The sequence below is a fragment of the Hippocampus guttulatus genome, chromosome 10 (genome assembly GCF_054856545.1).
Source record: "Hippocampus guttulatus isolate MCC_2025c chromosome 10, RoL_Hgut_1.0, whole genome shotgun sequence".
Classification (NCBI taxonomy): domain Eukaryota; kingdom Metazoa; phylum Chordata; class Actinopteri; order Syngnathiformes; family Syngnathidae; genus Hippocampus; species Hippocampus guttulatus.
This window is the reverse complement of record NC_141270.1, coordinates 7,660,750-7,680,628: the sequence shown is the minus strand read 5'-3', so window position 1 is coordinate 7,680,628 and position 19,879 is coordinate 7,660,750. Positions and strand designations below refer to the sequence as shown.

Here is a 19,879-nt window from a genome sequence, read left to right as displayed (position 1 = left end):
TTGAACATGATTTGCAAATCATTGTATTCTGTTTTTATTTAAGTTCAACACAAAGTCCTAACTCTATTGGAATTGCACTTGAATCTTTCCTTCGGATGGTTAGCTTTCATGGACACGAAGAGTGTCTCGTTGTTGGTTGTGTGTATGCGCACATCACCCAGAGAATAGGAGATAGGAGCCTCTCATTGTTGGTGTGAAGTGCGCAAACTTCATGGTGAGAAGGACCAGAGAGGGAAAAGAAGGCGGAGGGAATAAAAAGAAGATTGACATAACAGCCAGAAATTCTGTAACCACCGGACAAGCAAGGAGATGGCGTGGCACCTTATATTTCTTACCCTTTGCATGTTCCGGCACTTGTCTTGAAACACCATCTTAACTCATACACATCAGTCTTGATTCTCGACAACAGTTAGCCGTACACTAAAAGCAGCAAGAACACACTCATTACTGAAATCAAACATTTAAGTGCAATTTGTATTTTGGCTGCAAGTGATTTGGTCAGACAGAAAGCAGTCAGTTGTCAGTGTTTATTTTCTGGGACTTGTGAATATAAAATTCATGGCAAATGTGTGAACTAGAATGGTTCATGTCCACATGCTCCTAAACCGTAAAGCACAACAACAAGGAATATGTAAATGCAGACTTGCAATAGAGATTACATGGCAAGGTGTGATATGTTGTGGCATTTGTGCATTTCAATTCAGCATTGTTGAACATGATTAAACTTTTGAAACATGAACCAGATAGGACATATCTGGTCATAAAGGCACATCTATATCTAGCACATTATTGCAACAGCGAATGGGGATCCAATAAACAATTCACTATAGACTTTTAAAAAATATAAATCTTTTTCTCACATATAATGCATTGGAACTCTCTCTGAAGTTTATATCAACTATTCAACATGTAAAAAAACAGAACAGCTTTTGTGTACACATTGTATTGCGAGTGGCGATTTGAGGTTACAATACGGTAAACATTGAAGACACGACGGGCATGGCATGCACTTTTGCAGCGTGTGTATATTGCTTTGACAATTTAAAGCCAAGACGGATTAATATTGAAGGGACATGAAATACGATTGCTTCAGTCATTGCCACCACACAGCTTGAGAAGGAGCTTCTTGTAGTCTCCTGATGTGTCGCCCTGTTAGAAGATGGAGAGATGTTTGAATCCAACACGGTTGCTTTGCCTTTCATTTATCCACATGGTTGCCTAGTTAATTAGCCAATCAAGCTCAGCACGAATACTTACGGAGATGTCCGTGTACAGAGACTTGCCATAGTTTTTCACATATTGCTGGCGGATATCCAGCATGTCGACCTCGGAACGGGACACCATGATTCGGATGAGAGTGGTGTCTTTAGTACCAGCCCCCTAAGCACGCACACACAAAATGAGAATGAGTGAAATAGTCGATTTTCCTTGTATGTGTATTACGTACAGACTAGTCGACTAGTTAAATTTACTACTTCACAATTACGGTTAAAGTGTGACGTCAATCAGTTTTTTTGGGGCTTAGGGAGGCAGCAAAGTCGCTTGCAGCCAATAAGTCTGCTGAAAATATACGATTCTATGGAAAAAATAGCCAACACATCATCGACTACTCGACTTCGACACGACTTTCATCACATTAGCGGCGACTTAAATAACTCTTAAGTCATTCAACCCTAAATGCGTACACGGACATTCAGAATTAGTCTCACCTTCATGGCCTTGTAAAGCCGTTCAGCAAAGTAGGCTGGTGTATTCTTAATACACTTCACTGGAATAGAAAACATTCACACTTAACACGAAATACTTTTAATAGCAACAGGAGATTTATCATGACAAGATGAAAATGCGACACCCTTAAAATTATGTATATTGTACAAAACTGGAATATCATGCAACATGCACACTGCAGAGCGCACAATGAAAATATATTTGTGAAAACTGCAAAATGGCAGTGGACTGAGTGGAATGAAACACTTTTAATTGGTTACAGTACCATAACTCTGATTGTAGCAAAAAACAAAAGAAGAAAAAAAAAAGGTGGCCATTAATCATGTGGAAAATGCTTGACTCTTTTCGGGTTTTTTTTGTTTTTTTTCCCTTACCCACAGCCAACATGCCGCTCTCCAAGTCTCCTGACATCTCCCTGCTGATGCTCTTCTCGATATCCCTGCCGCACATCTTCTGGTACTCCAGAAAAACTGCACGCAACACAAAAACACATTGAGACAAAGTGATGTTGTTTTAATGTTAAAAGTGATGAACATGATATTACTTAATTTTAGTGGCTACCTGTTGCGAGATGGCTTTTGCTCCTGGCACATAGGATGGCGTTAAATTTGGACTCGTCCGTCCCCAGCTTGTTCTCTCCAGCTGCATACAGAGCCTAGGAAGAGAGCAGCAAACGTATTGACATAAATGACGATAGACTGAATATGCATTTGTGTAATTAAGACTATACCTGAGCATCTTGCTTGGCCAGTGAGAGGTCGACATTTGGTCTTTCATCACGATTACCCTGGAGGGAACGTGGAAAAGGAAAATACTCGATGAGGTTTCCCTGCAGTTGCAGACAAATACTTCCATAGGTTTTGTTCTTGTACCTGCGCAAGGGAGATCAGGAGCCTACGGAAGTGTCCTGAGGTGTCACTGCTGATGGCATCCTCCATAGACTTCTTGTATTCTAAAGTGAGGTGAGAACGTGAACCACACGAGCGCCCGATTGTGGAGTATTTGCATGTCAGCCCACAACCGAAATGTTCCTTGAAAATATGTCTGTTTTACTCGTCCTTGTGCAAGCCACTTCAAATCCATCAAAAAATAAATACAGCAGAAACAAATGTTGCCACATTTGATCATTTTTGGGAGTGTCTGACTTTGGAATTTCCACTGGAGCAGAGGACAAAGTTAATCATTTTTCAAGGAAGTATACCTCCATTTTTCTGCTCTTCTGAACACGCATAAAACTGGACGCTGACTTATCAATCAGAAAATTAAAACGGCCATTAGTAGCAAACCTACTGACTCAAAGCGCCTCACCTGTTTTGTAAATACGGGTTATCTCCTTGATTTCGGCATTGGAACGAGACGAGAGGATTTCTATTAGACAGGCTTCGTCGGTTCCAGCGCCCTGCGGGATCACACGGCACATTACAATCGCATCCAGCAGCTTTGTCGTTGCACAATCTTCCAGTCTTATCATGAATCACTATTCAGATCGACATATTAAATAGATACCGTGCGTGGGCAGAGCCTTTGGTGCAAATGTTTACCTTGATGGCACTATGGATCTCAGAGGCGTCAAACTGAGCCGGGCTCTTCAATGTGGCCATGACCAGCTTCCTAAAGTCGCCCGACAGTTCAGAGTGGAGGTCCTTTATCAGATCCTGAAAATAGATCTCGGCTTGTATTAACTGAAAACCTTTTTCTCAATTACTTGAGCTATGATAAACAAACAACAATGAGCTCTTGAGTGTTTGTCCTGCGGCCCACTTTCCATTTTGCTGGCGGCACCTGTCGTCTGCTTGTCAGCGCAGGCTAAGCTACGCTTCATTCTCGATATGGAGAACGCTGTTTAAACGCCGAGACTATTTTAACAACTGTGAAGTTTCTCATTATAGAACCGGGCAATCGTGCGTGAGCCCGCTAACCGAGAGAGTTAAGAATACGCATGGACGGCGGGGATGGTTTACCTTCCCAAAGGAGGTTTTGTAGGCACGGAGCAAAGGAACACGCTGCTTGTTGGAACGACTCCCCAGCAAGTCGATGATGGCCTGTTCATCAGTTCCTGCATGCACATAAAATGCCAACTGGTCCTTGAAATCACATTCCCGGTATGAATGAATAAATAAACACATTTAAGCGATGATAATACACATTCATGCTCATTGAATCTAAAACACAAAAGTACGTCTTTAAAAGAATAGCACCCCCTTTATATTGCTTGTAAAAGTGGGGGACAGAGTCCGCCTGGAAATCTTATGCCAGTCAGAGTCAGTAAAAGAGCTGTGATAGATGTGGGACGATGCCTGTGTGTAAGGGAATTGTAGACAGGAATGCAAATTTTAAACACTTGGGGGCTTTATTTTTGTAGACAGCACATATGCCTGCACTCTGCGTATTTTGTTTCCGAGTTGTGTTAAATGCACACATGATAGAATATCAGATCAAGGCTCCTTTTCGCTTTTCAATTTCTACGCAAAAAAACGGGAGATGTCTCGTTCAGTAAATGGAGCTCGCACCGCTACCTTGTAGCGAGTGAAGAAGGGACGGCCTTTCCACACATGAATGTCTGTCGGACAGCGTCAACTGCTTTCAACAAAAGAGGGCTTATAATCTCAGTGTCGTTTATAAACAGGTGGCATCCCAATTCTGTTATGACACTGTTTGCATAGTCAAATACCAGGAAAATTACTGAGCGTGGGTTTGACCGGGACGAAGCAGGCCCACTGATCCAGGAGAAACAAGGCTGGAAATGAAGAATTGTCAGTTGCTCACCAAAGCCCTTCATGGCCTTCCTCAGGACCTCCACATCTTTGAGAGGGTCTGCTCCAGGAAAGTCCTTGATTGTCCCTCTGAACCCTTTCTGCAATCACACAAATCCACCAAATATGTATCCAATTTGACGGTAAATTGTCTTTCAACTCAATTGGTTCTTACTTTAACAGGCGGGGCCATTGGCATGGCTCCGCCTCCATAAGCTTGCATCGATGGATTTGGAGAAGGGACCTTCGGGTACCCTGGCATAGGTGCAGGTGCTGCTCCGTATCCGGTAGGGTTGGGAGATGGTGCACGAGGGTACCCGGGCATAGGCTGGCCTGGGTAGCCCATCGCCGGGCCTTGAGGCATGGCTCCTCCTGGCTGCGGGTACAGGCCATATGACTGTTGGTTAGGGAAAGGGGCACCGTACCCGCCAGGCGGGTATTCCCCAGGGGCGTGGGCGTACATGGAGGAGTTTGGCAAAAAACACCCTACTCCTTGGCACATCTGGCTGGCCTGTAATTTGGAAACATGGGCATTCCGTAATACGGGCAAACTTCCACCTTTCTAGAGTGCATTGAATTATGTTTTGATGATACACAACGCTATGAAAATGCTTTATGACACAAGTATCTAAAGAAAGTGTGGCGATGCTATGTAGTGAAATGGAAATTCTGACATCACAAATGATACAAACAGGACAAAGAATGAGAAAAGAGAAAGGATGGCACAAAACGGGCAAGTTTGAGAAGCGTGGCAGCTTTAATGTCTTAAACTGTTTTTCTTCTCATGCAAGGAAGCAAGAAAGATAAGCTGACTGATAGAAAAGCAAGGCTAAGTTGTTGTTGTTGTTTTTTTTTATTTTTATGGGTAATGACTTCAAGAACTGACTTACCATCCAGTGAAAAGACGACATAGCCCAGTTACGGATGTGACATTCATTCTAACTGCAATACTCAATGCAACCATCTTGATCACGCATTATTACATACATTGCAAAATAATTTTCAAGATGTAGGAGCATTTTTTCATAAAGTCAACCTACCATGCCCGCATTGTATCCCGGGTTGGTGAGGTTGTCCACACCTATGGAGGGATATCCGCCAGCAGGCCCGCCTCCCCAGCTGCCTGTGGCGCAAAACAAACAGTCAACTGTTACCCACGTTGCATTGGCTTCAAAATGACTAACCGTTAAGAATTTTTAGAATGGGACAATGAATGGAGGAATGACTCCTCTTGCTGAAACTTTCCGACTTGTCAACAGGTCGGTGAGAGTGCTGAACTTAGGAAAGGGAGCACTGTATAAGTGAAAACAGGGGGAGCAAAAGAGGACAGTGCTACTTGTGTCTCTTAGAAACAGCAGAGCAGTTTGTTTGCTTTGGAAATGGGAAAAAAAATTTCTGCCAGGCTACTTAAAAAAAAAAAAAAAAAAAGTTCCTAATGCTTGGCTTACCTGGTGGAGGTGCTGGTGGGTATCCTCCGGCCTGAGGTGGAAAACCTCCGGCCTGGGGTGGAAAACCTCCGGCCTGGGGTGGGTAACCTCCGGCCTGGGGTGGGTAACCTCCTGTTTGGGGTGGGTAACCGCCCGCCTGCGGTGGGTAGCCGCCCGCCTGGGGCGGGTAACCGCCTGCCTGAGGTGGGTAGCCGCTAGGTTGTGGTGGGTATCCGCCAGCCTGAGGAGGGTAGGTGCCAGGCTGAGGAGGGTAAGCCCCTGTTTGAGGTGGGTAAGCACCAGGTTGTGGTGGGTATCCACCAGCTTGAGGAGGGTAGCCAGGGTAACTCATGGCTTCTAAGACAAAAGAGAAACCAGGAAACGCATTAAAGGGATATAATATTATACTGTATAATGTTCTTCATGTTTCGGGTATCTAGTCAATATTTCAGTTTCTACATTTCAATGCTACAAACCGAATTCCAATGAAGTTGGCACATAAATAAAAACAGAATACGTACACGTTACATGTTCAACTTTTATTAACTGAATACACTACAAATACAAGATATTTAATGTTCAAACTGCTAAACTTGATTTTTTAAAATTGTTTTTAGCAAATAATCATTAACTTAGAATTTTATGGCTGCAACACATTTCAAAAAAGCTGGTACAGTGTCATGTTTACCCCTGTCTTACATCACCTTTTATTTTAACAACATCCACCAAATGTTTGGGAAATGAGGACACCAATTGTTGGAGGTCTGTAGGTGGAATTCTTTTTTCAATCTCATTTTTGCTTGATGTACAGTGTCTGCTGTTCAACAATCGGGGGTCTCTGTTGTCGTATTTTACGATTTATAATACGCCACAGATTTTCAATTGGAGACATGTCTGGACTGCAGGCAAGCTAGTAGAGTTTCCGCACTCTTTTACTACACATCTCACAGGTCCTTAGTTTGTTACCTGCTCGCTGCTGTTGGTAGCTACTCGCGTTAGCTGCTACTGCTACCTGCAGGTTGTCTACTTTACATATTATCACTTATTAAGGTAGTGTCTTGCTGTTTTTACAGTAAGTCCTCATCATTTAAGAGTGTTTTAATGATTTAATATTTTCAGATGATGGTTCCTTCTACACTTTTAAGTCAGTCAAGAATGTTAGAATAACACTTCAGAGATAGCCCGTGCAGTTAAATCAGTTTATTATGGAGGCAGTTTACTCTGCAATGGATTTCCTCATTGGGAAAAATTGTTTCCAAATGTATAATGTATTATGTATAATAATAAATTGGGGGTCGGGCAGCATCATGGAACAGAAACTTCCAAGTTCGCACTATATTGCAACTCCACCAGTTCCCAGACCAAACATTGGAAAGGAACACAAAAACCAAAAGCTCACTGAACTCAACCTGCCTTAGATACACTTTAAAAAATGTGTAAATATGCTTTTCTTCGAAGACCAGAAGGCAATAATTCCTTCGCAATAATTCCTTCTCAAACAAAAGGTGTGCAAAGTGGATTTTTTTTCAGAAATGTCACTTTAAACTTAAACCTAGAACCTCTTAACAGCGAGTAAGTTCTAACCACTAGACCAACATATGGCCCTATTTCAAATACAGTATATATAAAACACTAGCTGCTATATCATAAAAAGAGATTTTATTAGAAGTCATACATAAACTGCCGCAAGTCATTCACACAACAGATAAAGTAGTATACATTCACTGACAACTCATGACGAAACTTCCCAAAAATATAGTTCAATTTCCTCTTTAAAGCTTCTCCAAGGGTAGGAATCGAAATGCCAAATACAGTATGAGCAAGACAGGATTACGAGAGGGACATTATTCTCCTGTAGGCATTTTGTATCATTCTCTCATTTTATGTCATGGGAGATTATTGGAGGGTTTAATTTTATGTATTTACCTTCCTTGAAAAATACACAACTTAACCCTTTCAGGGACAACGGTTACGACAGCGGATAGCTGTTATCAGGTTACATGAAAGGGTTAAACTCATGTATTGTACCAGTAAATGGTATGCTTGTTCTATGTATGACCTCAGTGGATTTATGGGCACCGTTCAAGTATTTTTTTAAAACTTGAACATGTTTAAAAAAACACGTTGGAAGTCAATTTAAATGTACATGTGCCTTAACGAAAAGTACCTTTGTGAAATACCCCGTTTTAACCATTGAAAAAAAAGACACTTTCCCAAACCCTTTCTAACAGGAAGCTGTTACAAATCATACATACTTGACAGAACATAACACCATCATAGCGCATAAAAAACGGCGGTGACGTTAAACCGTAACAAAGTACAACGTGTACCGTCCTGATTTGATCTTCCCATTTTCGATGAGCGAGTCAGCAAAGAGTTTGTCTCTTGTTGGTCTTTGTAGCTACTGTGTCTTTAACAGCCACAAGTTAAAGACACAGTAGCTACAAAGACCAACAATTTACTGTACTGTACTGTATTGCACTGTAGCGTAGCTTTGCTGAGGTTTATCTGACTTCAAGCTTGGACGAGCCAGTCCAACTGTGCCTCGCGCTAAAACAAATCACTATAATGTGGCCTAATTATATCCTAACTGCATAATTGTGCCCAGACTCTGTTTCGTCGTACAATGTTTAAGTCGAGCTAAAGATAAACATGCAGGGGCCGACCGAGGTAGCAAGGGAGGGGCAAAAAAAAGAAAGAAAAAAGGAAGGTTACACCACGAAAGGCTTCCCAAAATAGTCGCTATGTCTCCACAGATAACTTGTCTAGAAGCATTTCAAAGCCATTGTCCTTAAAAGAAGCGTACTTACGGGGAATTGGGAACTTACTTGGGTCTGTTCAACTTTTTCCTGGTGTAAGCGGGCTGCTGTATAACGACGTCTGAGGCTTTCCGTGGGTGGGTCACTCAAGAGTTTCCATCTTGAAGGGAGGACCCGCCCACCGATGAGTGTGTCACACTTGTGCTGCCTGTCACGTTGCTGTCAAAACATGACAACGCCAAATAAAGTAAACGACGCATTTTTTCCACTCATATGTAAATGACAACGTGACTGATGCAAAGTACGACCCGTAGTTGTGCATAATGTTCCATGACGTGATTTTTTTGTTTTGTTTTACACGGATGCTATGTATATTCTCTGACCATATTCGCCCATTTAAAATAACCCAGATTTCGAAACGACTCAAACTATATTTGCTTACGCCATAAAAGACGAAAATTGTTTATTTATGCAAATAGCAAATTATATACTTCTCAAAATTTTAAAAAAGTATTGTTTCTTTTTTTTGTGGTTAATGTACTGTATATGGTTTTATGATAATGTTTCGTGTTATGGGGTGCAAAAAAAAAAAACGGTCTATACTGTACTTCAATGATTATTAAGTACGCCACATGAGGGAGCCGTTTTGAAGGCTTTCGCGTCTGGTGGTCTTGCATGTCCTGCCACCTGCAGGCTGATTCATTGGGTGGTAAGTAAATGAAGTCAACTTTAAGTCAACAAGCTACCTCATTTATCATTTTGTTTAATCCATCGAAATTTGGGGGTGTATTCTGACGTAAAGCTTGAAAAAAAAACGTCACTGGTAATAGTCATGAAATCTAACTTGAAAGACCATCACACTATTGCTTCTGTCACTTCTTTAAAACAAAACACAAGTACATAATTTGCTGTTAATGCTCGCTGGCTAGTGTGATAAATTAATTTAGTGGTGGTCGAGGGTTCTAGGAACAAATTTGGCCGACAAGGGATTTGGGTTCAAACAACGTTCATGAATATTCACAAGCACAAGCGCTGATTGGCCAGCGTCCTCGATGACTCCCCGCCGTCCTCATTTAATATTCAAAGCAGCTCTCTCAGCCCCGCTGCAATAAAGGGCGATAGCGGACCATGGAGAGCAGGGGGAAACTTTTTATACTGACATATTAGCGCTATGACTTTTGACTAAGACTTAACTGGGGCCAGGCTCCGGGCGTGAGGAGCGTACAACGGCTCTTTTTTTTCGGAATCAAAAAGGACCACTCGACATCTCGCCCCGAGGAAAAAAGCCACCAAGAAACGAGTTCCATTGAAAGTATTAGCGGTGGCAAGTCGAGTTCAGCCCTTTGGATTGAAGATGAGCTTATTGTCTGCTATAGACACGAGTGCCTCCGTGTACCAGCCTGCGCAACTCCTCAACTGGGTCTATCTCTCCTTGCAAGACCCCCACCACCAGACCAGCGCCTTTGACGCCTTCAGACCCGAGCCCAACTCTTCCCACCCGGATCTCAACTTCAGCAAGAGTCCCTCCTCGGCCGACTTGAGCTCTTCCCTCAACTCCAACTATCTCAACAACTTCTTTCAACTGCAGCGCAATGAGGTGACATTTATGTGTAACAGTCCTTTTTTTGGAGGGGGGGGGGGGGGGTGAGTGTGTTTCAAGTAACCCAGCTGGAGGCATGCCTGTGCAGGGAATGTTTTGTGCACGGACAGCCCGGACTATTCTGGTAGGATACACCCGCTGTGATTATTTTATATGGACCATGACTTCAGCAACCCTTATGGGGGTGTTGTTATGAAGTTTTAGCAACATTATACAACTACAAGTAGAATTTCTATTATAACTCAGTCATCCTCATGCTAGAAAGTCCATCCCGAAAATGACCTATAGGCTTTTGACTCTTGATATGTAGCCTGTAAAATGATGATTTTGCAATGCATACTTCAGATTTTGTCCATGTGTGTGTGACAAGGTTAAGGAAAGTCAGGGGTGTGGAATCAAAAGTTCATACTAAAATTCATGCAAAAATGATACAAGGATGGGACCAAGTCTCAAGTAAGTCCACGTTTCAAACAGGAAACAGATTTCAATTAATTTGGTCCCACTAAGACTGCGACACAACTCAAACCTGTTACTGGCCATTTGCACAAATAACACAAAGAACTGAGACTTGGCCCGAAATGACTTGCATGAGGCTAAATGAATTTGGACTAGTTTTAGACATAGACAGGTCAGCTGAGCAGTCCACACTCGTCTTTTTTTTTTTTTTTTTACCTCTTCAAATAGACACGGCCATGCAAACAAAATCAACCCATGTTTGCATATTGTCTATTTTTGAAGCGCTGTGTAATTTTAGGGACAAACATGCTGTTAATGTATGCCGGGCGCAAACCTGATACTACAAACTGTGCACACTGCAAACACAGCGCTTCATCTAAGGCGCACTCCCTGCTTATATGCCTAGTGTGTTTATTACACTGCAGTTTTAACACTCAAAGTCGATGTGCTCGTGTTCTTTATTAGGGTAATAGCCATCGACGTCACTTAACATGAAACAGTCCTCTGAAGAATGGGTGTGCGCACAATGCATTACACGCAATTGTGTAATGCAATTCAATCCACATGAGAATAATGTGTTTCAAAGTGAGAGAGCGTGCGTACGGGCTGGAAACAGTTTAGGGGCACCGGGGATTTTGCAACTTTCTGTGCCGAAGATGCCAAGCTAAATAAACCACCGCAGAGATTTGATGACGAGATGAGTAATGCAGTTGTTTTCAAGACACGAAAGTGCAAAAGTCCGAACTAGTATCGGTGTGATGTCGATAGATCGTTTTTTTCCCCCATGAAAAAAAGCTAAGTTCTAATTGAAAAAGACGTATCCTTATGCAATATATCGTGACAGTCTTTCGATTTTTGTTCCCAAGGTACATTAACCCTAACCTCTCGTTGTTTCCTTTGTAACTTCCTGCAGTTTTATGCTAGCTCAGGTCACCCCAGCAGGCAGAACAGCTCCGGTTTTAAAACAACATAGCGTGATTGCCCCCTGATGTGCCGACACCACAATCCTAAATCTGGGAAAACGAAGGCTTCTCTTGCTTGGTTGCGCAGGACATCGTTTCCTAGCTTTTGTAGCACCCGATGTTCACATCCATCACCCCAAAAAAAACTTTAAATGAAACGGTGCGAGATGCGCTCAACTCTTTCACTTCATGCTGACTCACCTGACGGTTTCACCCCATCTTTGTATGAAATCACTCTGCTTTGGTCTGCCAGCTGGAGAGCGAAAACCAAAGAATGAAATTTTGTGTTTTCTCAAAGTAGCACCACAGCAACTGCACTAAGTGAATACACAAACAAGAGTGTGTGTGCATGTGGCAACGCATAACACAGTAATACCCGGGGTTGAAAGGCATGGCAGATGGAAAACCTGAGAATGGACAGGACTGTGATGCTTGATTTACAATGACAAGACGTAATAAATGAACACAGCCTTAAAGCTGGATCTGGTTCGAGAGTCCACGGCAAACAGACTGTAGATATATAGATCTGGCATGGAAGCGCAGACAGGTTGCCAAGTTTTAGGTTTCTGTGCAATGCAACATTAAACAGCAACATTATTTCCCAGACACTGGGCCGGATCCCAAAAAATGCTTAACTCTCGGTGATGAGGATGAATTTATCTGTGGATCCCATCAAGCTCACTCACTGGGGCCTTCGCTTTCATGTGGCTTTGCAAGTATTTGTCATTGCAGCAGTTAAAAGGATTAATCATTTCATGCCAGATGTCGAGTTTGTTGGTGAAACCGTGGACATTTGTCCGGACATTCATTATTTTGTCATTTTGTTACATTTCATCAAAGTCCAACGTGTTATGGTGTAAGTTAGACCCGAACGATTTCTGGTTCCGAAAGTTTCAAAAAGCAGTCAAATGATTACATCTGTCTAAGTTTCAAAGGAATCGTTTTGGTTCGAGATTGAAGACCTCTCGTCCGACTTTTAAACAGGCCGGCAATTTTCCCCATTTAGTCTCAAGATGGTCCCGTTGCAACTCCAGTATATGAGCAACTGACTGAACCGAGGCCCAACTCTGCTTGTTTCTGGGCTTCATGCAGTAACTTGAGGTCTGTGCCAACCTTAGACAACCTGCGTTATGTGACTAAGGAGATCACATGAATGTTGACTTGTCCAAAGATTATTTACCACTTGGTGAAAATGACTTTCTGAAGACATGACCAAGATGACGGACTCGAAGTTCACTTGAAAAATGCTCAGAAGACTTGCTTGAGATATGGATGAAGGATGAAGATGATTGAGGGCAATAGACCCAAGACATGAACCAAATTACCGTATTTTCCGCACTATAAGGCGAACCTAAAAGCATTTGATTTTCTCAAAAGCCGATTGTGCTTCTTATAATCCAATCTACTTTATACATGGATCAATATTCAGATTTCTTGGACGTAGTACTTTAAATATTCTGTGAAGCGCTTTGTTATAGCTGCAACGGTTGTGAAAGCGCTGTATAAATAATTATGTATTGTATTGTATTCCCTTTAGCATAGCTCTATCTAGTGGATACATAATGCAACTACAGCCACTATTATAGCTTCTATTCGAGGCGCCTTATAATGCGGTGTACCCTCTATATGAAAGCACTTTTAAAATAGGCCATTCATTGAAGGTGCACCTTACACTCCGAAGTGCCTTATAGTGCGGAAAATACGGTAATCAAGATTTTTCCCACACTGGACTCAATTTAAGACTGGCTTGAAACTCGGTCTTACCCAATACGGAAATGACGTTACAATGGATCCATCTGTAATCGCGACTGACGTTCATAAGATAAAAGAGTATGAGCTTTATATAATCACAAATTACATTTGTAACTTTAGTCATCAACTGTCGTTTCAAATTTTCCAAGTTCCCTGATGTGCTTTGGGTCATAAGTGGCTAGGGGCGAGTCGAGGACAGTTTTGGAAGAGTGACGTTCACATGATCCAAAGGGCTTTTCTTTCGAACAGAGGAAGGGAAATGAAGCTCAGTGGGCCGCTTTCGTCCTGCTATTAATATTCAGATGGCATTTTCGGTGTCGCAGCTGGTTCGGCGGCATGCTTCTCTGCATTCTGCGACAACACAAACTGACCGCCGCTTGTTTACCGCCAGCAGCTTCTGGTGACATTGCTGATGTTCCGCAGGCTGGCGAAGGAACATGCCTTCCATCTTGTTTACGATGACTCATCCTCTGTAAAGTCCTGTTCTTCTCCTCAGCGAACCTGCTTCGTACTTTTCCAACTCGTGAGCACAGCTGGAACTCTCGCCAGATGTTCTGAATTTAATGACAGAAAAGATCTGCGGTCTTTTGGAGAGAACACAAGCAAAGGAAATTGCTTATTAAACACAGAATTTTGAAACATGCAAGAGACAAATACATTGCTTTTTTTTGTATGATGCTGTATGCACTGCATAGTACTTAAAGTTGAGGGTCATATTAAGCCTATATCTTCATGACTTTGGTGGCTTTTCACTCTTGGTCCCCTTTTAGCTGGACAAACTAAGTCAAAATGATTATTTCGTATTTTCTGTGTTTTTATGAACATGTCAAAACTGACCTCAGACGGCGGTCTCACTTGTGTTGACTTCAGCTCAGTGAAAAGGTTGCTTAACCTGTGAAATGCGAACGAAAGAGCTCCGGGTTCACCTTTCGTAAAATGGACCAGAAAGTGCAATGAACTGACATCTTGATATCTTTTCGAAAAGACATGTTTGGTAATAAGGCAAAGCAACCTGCGTGCAGACGAGAAACGGTTTCCAAACTTACGAATGGATTCACATCTAAGATGATGAACTTCAGGTCTTTTGGACCAGCTGGTATTGATACAATACTTGGTACTGTGAATACCAGGGTCTAACCTCAGACATGTTTTCTATTCCATAGGCCTTAAACAACAACGTGTACAAGAATGTATCGCCGTACGGCTCCCTGAACAACATCGTGGATGGGCTCAACTCGCTGACGGATCACTTCTCAGACCTTTCCCTATCATCAGAGCCAAGAAAGCCGAACAAGAGACCGCCGCCCAATTATTTGTGCCACCTGTGCTTCAACAAGGGTCATTACATCAAAGACTGCCCTCAGGTGAGGCGCCGTTTATTACATAACCCGCTAACAGAAAGATCAGCATGACACGATCGGTACGTGTTATTGTTCCCATAAAATGACTTAGGTGGTGTTTTGTTTTAATTATCCTCCTGTTGATACACGTCTTTTAATTTGTTTCATATGAAATGCGGACTTGGCCGCAGCCTCTCTCTGGCTCTCTCCCTCATTGCTGCCACTCTCTATCTCTGCTCTGACCTACTTGTAAAACAGGCTGGCCTCTGTCTTTGGAAGTCATGTGTGCAAGTGTGCGTGAGCGTGTGTGTGTGTGTGTGCGCGCATGTGTGTGTCTTAGTGCACTCGCCTTCCTCTTGACTACGATGCGTTCAACCAGCCGCTAGGAATCATCCGTCATAAGCGCCGCAGTAAACAAATCAGGCTCGTTCAAGGGTTAAGTTGTGTATCGCTGCATGGATTCATCATTTATGAGCTCTAAACATGAACAGCTGTCCCTTTGGATTTTGCCAAATGGATTTTCTGTATCTGCTCCGTTCTGCATGCTCATCTCTGATTCATTCTTACATAAAGCTTCTTTCTTTAACCCCCCCGCCCCCGCCCCCAGCTTTTTGTCATGACCCCAAAGATGACTTCTTTTCATCAGCACTCATCCTTCAAAGCTTATCAAAACGAATGTAATTATAAGCTTTCGATTGGCAATTCCCTAAACCAGAGAGCAGCTTTGTTTCACATTGATGACGTAACTCTGTCATCTCACGAGAAGAAGCAAAATCATCTTCCCCACCTGCGTCCCTTCAAATAATAATAAAGGAGACGACCCTGGGATGACATAACACAGCATCACGATTAAAGGAGACGCTACGCATTCTCCCCCACAATTTAAAACAGTTCTCGGGTGCCCTAATGAGACGTTTGTAGATGCGTAGGTAATCCTTTCTCTGTTACAAAGCTTGATCTTTGATCCTCTCTCAAGGCGAATTGATGTAGAGTGGGCTTCAGGGGTCTCAAAGATGTCTTAGATTAACGGTTTTAGGAATCGGAACGAGGTCATTGTTGACAAAAAGAAAGGTGTATGCTTCACCGTATTTCGTCCTGATCTTGGAGGTCATATCGTGTTTACTTGCACTTATTTATCAAAATGTCTGATGGCTGCAGATGATGCAAATAAAGTGAAGTTGCCTGTTCATTGAGCTGAGGGACGGCCAGTATGTTAGGGACATGATTTTGTCAAAATAACCAGATGATCAAGAATTACATCATATATTTTTTGCCCCCCTTTTGGAACATTGCGGAAATCAGTTCAGTCTAGCAACGGTGACACGATATTTTGTTCTTCTCTTTCCAAAAATTGTCAAGCCACAAATGTAGCTCCCTTTTTGTGGTGTTATTGGAAACCTTTTAAAAATCCCTCACGATTGTGTTCAATGCAGAATATATTGACCCCTGTGAACACAAAGACAAGAAAATCTTTACAGCTTTCGCAAAAACACAATTTCATTAACAGGTAATTAGCTCACTAAAGATTTATCTGGTAGTGATAAGCAGCTTGGATGTAATTTCACACTCGATGTGTGAGCAGGCACACCGGAGCAATTTAAAAAACCCAATGGAAGTTATTAGCTTGAGTTTCGTGATGGTGCAGGGATTTTGCTGGACTACTTTGTCATAAGAAAATGCATTTTCGGAATTAAAAAAAAATGCTTGTCTAAGTCAGAAAAATGTGTGTCGAATAAAAAGAACGTAGCGTATCTCAAAATTTGGGGGGAGTGATTTATTTTATTTTATATTTTTATTTTTTGAGATGCGGTGCATGTCTTTCCTTCTAGAGCGACAAGAGAAACTTCAAATACAATAATTTCCTTTCAGGCATATCGAAATGAGCTTTGCAGATGTTGCAGGTGTCCTATGGTGACCTGTAAAGCCAAAGTCCATGGTGAGGACCAAAGCCTAATAATGATCTGATTTCATTGGACTTTAGTATAAAATAGTATAAAAATAATATTACACTCTCGCCAGACTCCTGGTTCCTTCATTTTCTCTCCATTCCTATTCCTCTCCCATTGCCTGGGTTGAGGCGCAATGGCCAATCCCGGTGCTCTGTTTCTTTTGCATGGAAGAGTAACGAGGAGCAGATGTGAGATTAAAATGCCTTGACTGGCTTTATGACATATGATGGCCGGTCTCGGGAGGTCCTTAAAAGACCTGCGCGCTGATGAAATATCTTGCGCACAAAGCCAAAGTCCAATGTGTGGAAATTAGATCATCTATTGACCACTCGAATGGGGATTTGGCCAGAAGTATATCATGCAACAAGTTACATTCGCCTCCATTTTGGCAGAAGTAATGCTGAGCTGTGACCATTTATCAAACGACCGAAATGCTCCTAATTGGAGCAAGTGTTCACAAAGTAATACATAATCGAGTACGTTTGTTATCTTTTCCATATCTCTTTCAAGCCCGTTCTGAAAACCACATGATGTCTAACTTTACAGCGTGTCCTCTTAAAATGATACATTGGAAATGCTGTTTTAAGTAAGCCCCGACAATGTCAGTAAAAATCCTTGGACTCAACCTTGCCAAAGATGTCAGCATTCCAGGGTCAAACTCAAAATCAAGACTCCTTCTGGTTTTTGTTTCAGCTGTTGTTAAACTGCCAGCAGTAATTCAAAATGCCGCAAAGTCTCCAAACGGCGTCCACACCTACACACTTCATCAACATCCTGATTCTTTAGCGCTCTCCTGGGCCCCCTGTCCGTGACTTTACCTTCCAATTGTGCTATATCACTTATACTATTACCTGCCCGTCATTAGTGGTGCCGTCTTTCGGCCCCCAGTAATGTGTGTGACATACCTATTGCGATGTCCGGCCGACCGATTTTGCGACACTTGGATTTTGATGTGATCCCTATTTCTTATGCTTTGGGACGGTGCGTCCAACTTGTCATTAGGGTTGAATTCCATGCAAATGCACTAACTGCCCAGTTGCTGCTCACTGACTGAATAAGGTCATTCTTCTCACAAAACACTTTTTTTGGGGGTCATGACTTGATTTGATTGTGCATTGGAGTTTGGATATCTCTTCCACTGCTTGGCTCTGAGTGCAAGGCAATTAAATAGCTGTGGCCACCGAGGTATTCATGTGTGACTGAAATTGTAAGATTTTTATGTTTTATTTTATTTTTTGTAATAGCATGTTAACACTGGAACCACTAATGGAGGAGTGGAGACAATGGTTCTTGATAGTCAAGGGAAAACCACAAGCCTGGCAGTCCGCCGCTCCCCTTCGTCACGGGGACAGAGGTGTTATGTAAACTTGCTTTTATTCGGAAAATGAGGTCGCTCCCCCAGTCATGAGCAGAATGCCCCTCAGCCGCCACTGCCACGCCTTGGCTCACTTCCAAGATGTCTTCCATTTGCACTCATGATTTGCTTCAACTCAGGGGACGAATAAGGCCTCCAACAGTTGCCCTCACCTCGGATATGGTTGGTTAAAAACGATGCACGGAATGACATATTCTTGCATTTGGCGATGAACTCATGGAAAATGAGTAGACGGTTATATACGGGTGGTCTGTGTGTGTACGTAATTGTTGAGATATTTAATGCAAAACCACAGCTAGCACGTAAGACATTCACTGACATATTTTCTCAAAATGATACCCCCCCCGTAAAAAAAAACCCCCAGGGGACTCCAGTAGCTTTACTTTAGAGACACTTATTGTGCATGTGCCGTTGAGCCCATTTAGCATCCAAATCAGTAGCACCGAGGTACGTTCAGTGTAAAGACGTAACAATAATAGTCATTGTTTATTTATTTTTTATTTCTAAACCAATTTCATTTTTGCATAAATAAAATAAAAAATACAAGTAATTAGGTTTAAATATTTTTTTTAATAATTTGAAGAGAGAGAGTTCATGCTAATTTCTTAGCTAAGTTTCTTAGCTAATTTATCGTCCGAGGAATGGGATCCCTGCGGCCATCAGGAATTCCCTTTTTTTTCTGCTTCTTTTTTTTATGATGAAGAGATAAGACGAGTCATAGATTTATGAGTATTTTATCAAGGAACAAAGCGGCACTCGATGATAAGCAAATTCTAGCTTAGTGAGGTTAGCTTCTGTAGGCTAGCAATTTAAAGACTTGAAAGATATAATAAAGAAGGAAAGCTTACCTCTAATTATTGGGAATTTCTCCATTGTGAGACAAAGGTCTTGTCATCTTATTAATAATTAATGATCATCATGACGCTTGTCTGGAATTTGATTATCAGATCTAATTCAACACGTTTTGGTGTGCTCTTTTTTTGCTCTGCTGCAGGGACAGATTTTTTATGCCTTCCTCCACTTGAACATGAAATGGTTAGTTCTTACCATTTGTTTGAATAATAAAAGATAAGCGGGACATAACATGAGAGCCTGGTTTAAAAGCATCGCGGTATAGCAATCAGAAAAACATGATCAAAAACACAGAGCGCTATTAATGGTTCCATGATAATGCGTCTTTTGTCCGATTGGTTACGGTGCCGGTGGAATGAAAGTATTTTGAAGATGTTGGAACACACCCAGACGGATATTTGGTCGGTAGCACTTGTTTTGGGTGACGACCTGTTGAATGAATGAATTCATTCACTTTAGGGTCAAATGCTGACACGACTGTATCTTGATCAAGACCATATGCCATACTTGAGCGGGCCTCACACCTCAAGTGGTGATCATTGGTGTCTTGTGGCAAATGGTGGCCATTATCTCCTTATAAGTGTCAAAATGTTGACCTAAGGCGAGATGTTCACACCAGAGGAAGATCACACTTTTGACTCATTTGTGACCTGCCCAAATGTGTTTTTACATAAACGTTGGTGATCACCCGAATGGCAACCCATCATGGCTGCCGAGTATTTTGGGGTTTAAGTCTTGCAATGTTTTTTATTATTATTATTTTTTTGGACAAAGCATCCTATCAATAGGGTGGCCACGCTGCTGGGATAATGCCGCAACTCTTTTGCAACACAGATTTTGGATTGTTGTTAATACGCTGTGGGGTGAAGATGGAATAATGGGATCATTTGCAAGATAATCGACTTGTTTACATTGCACATCTGGTT

At 42.0% G+C, this 19,879-nt stretch overlaps 2 protein-coding genes across 3 annotated transcripts in view; one reads left to right on the top strand and one right to left on the bottom strand.

Annotated features, from left to right (window-relative positions):
* Positions 1–513: 513 nt before the first annotated feature.
* On the bottom strand, positions 514–8,890 carry LOC147199105 (annexin A4-like). 2 transcript variants are annotated; one of them, XM_086121432.1, is made up of 15 exons: positions 8,737–8,890; positions 5,930–6,265; positions 5,522–5,604; positions 4,657–4,857; positions 4,495–4,582; positions 3,690–3,784; positions 3,270–3,383; positions 3,037–3,127; positions 2,601–2,680; positions 2,459–2,515; positions 2,290–2,383; positions 2,103–2,198; positions 1,710–1,768; positions 1,258–1,380; positions 514–1,149 (listed from the first exon to the last, which is right to left on the bottom strand). In XM_086121432.1, exons 2-15 carry the CDS (start codon positions 6,258–6,260, stop codon positions 1,090–1,092), a joined length of 1,572 nt encoding a protein of 523 aa, XP_085977558.1. In that variant the 5' UTR covers positions 6,261–6,265; positions 8,737–8,890; the 3' UTR covers positions 514–1,089. The 2 variants fall into 2 exon arrangements, with proteins under 2 accessions (XP_085977558.1, XP_085977557.1); XM_086121431.1 differs by having other exon boundaries at positions 8,719–8,861.
* Positions 8,891–9,774: 884 nt separating this feature from the next.
* The window catches only part of zcchc24 (zinc finger, CCHC domain containing 24), a 39,760-nt gene continuing 29,655 nt past the window's right edge, over positions 9,775–19,879 (top strand). Inside the window, exons 1-2 of the mRNA XM_086121433.1 lie at positions 9,775–10,264; positions 14,601–14,801. Of these exons, the coding sequence (XP_085977559.1) occupies positions 10,022–10,264; positions 14,601–14,801 (444 nt within the window). The 5' untranslated portion in view covers positions 9,775–10,021. The remainder of the gene's footprint in view (positions 10,265–14,600; positions 14,802–19,879) is intronic.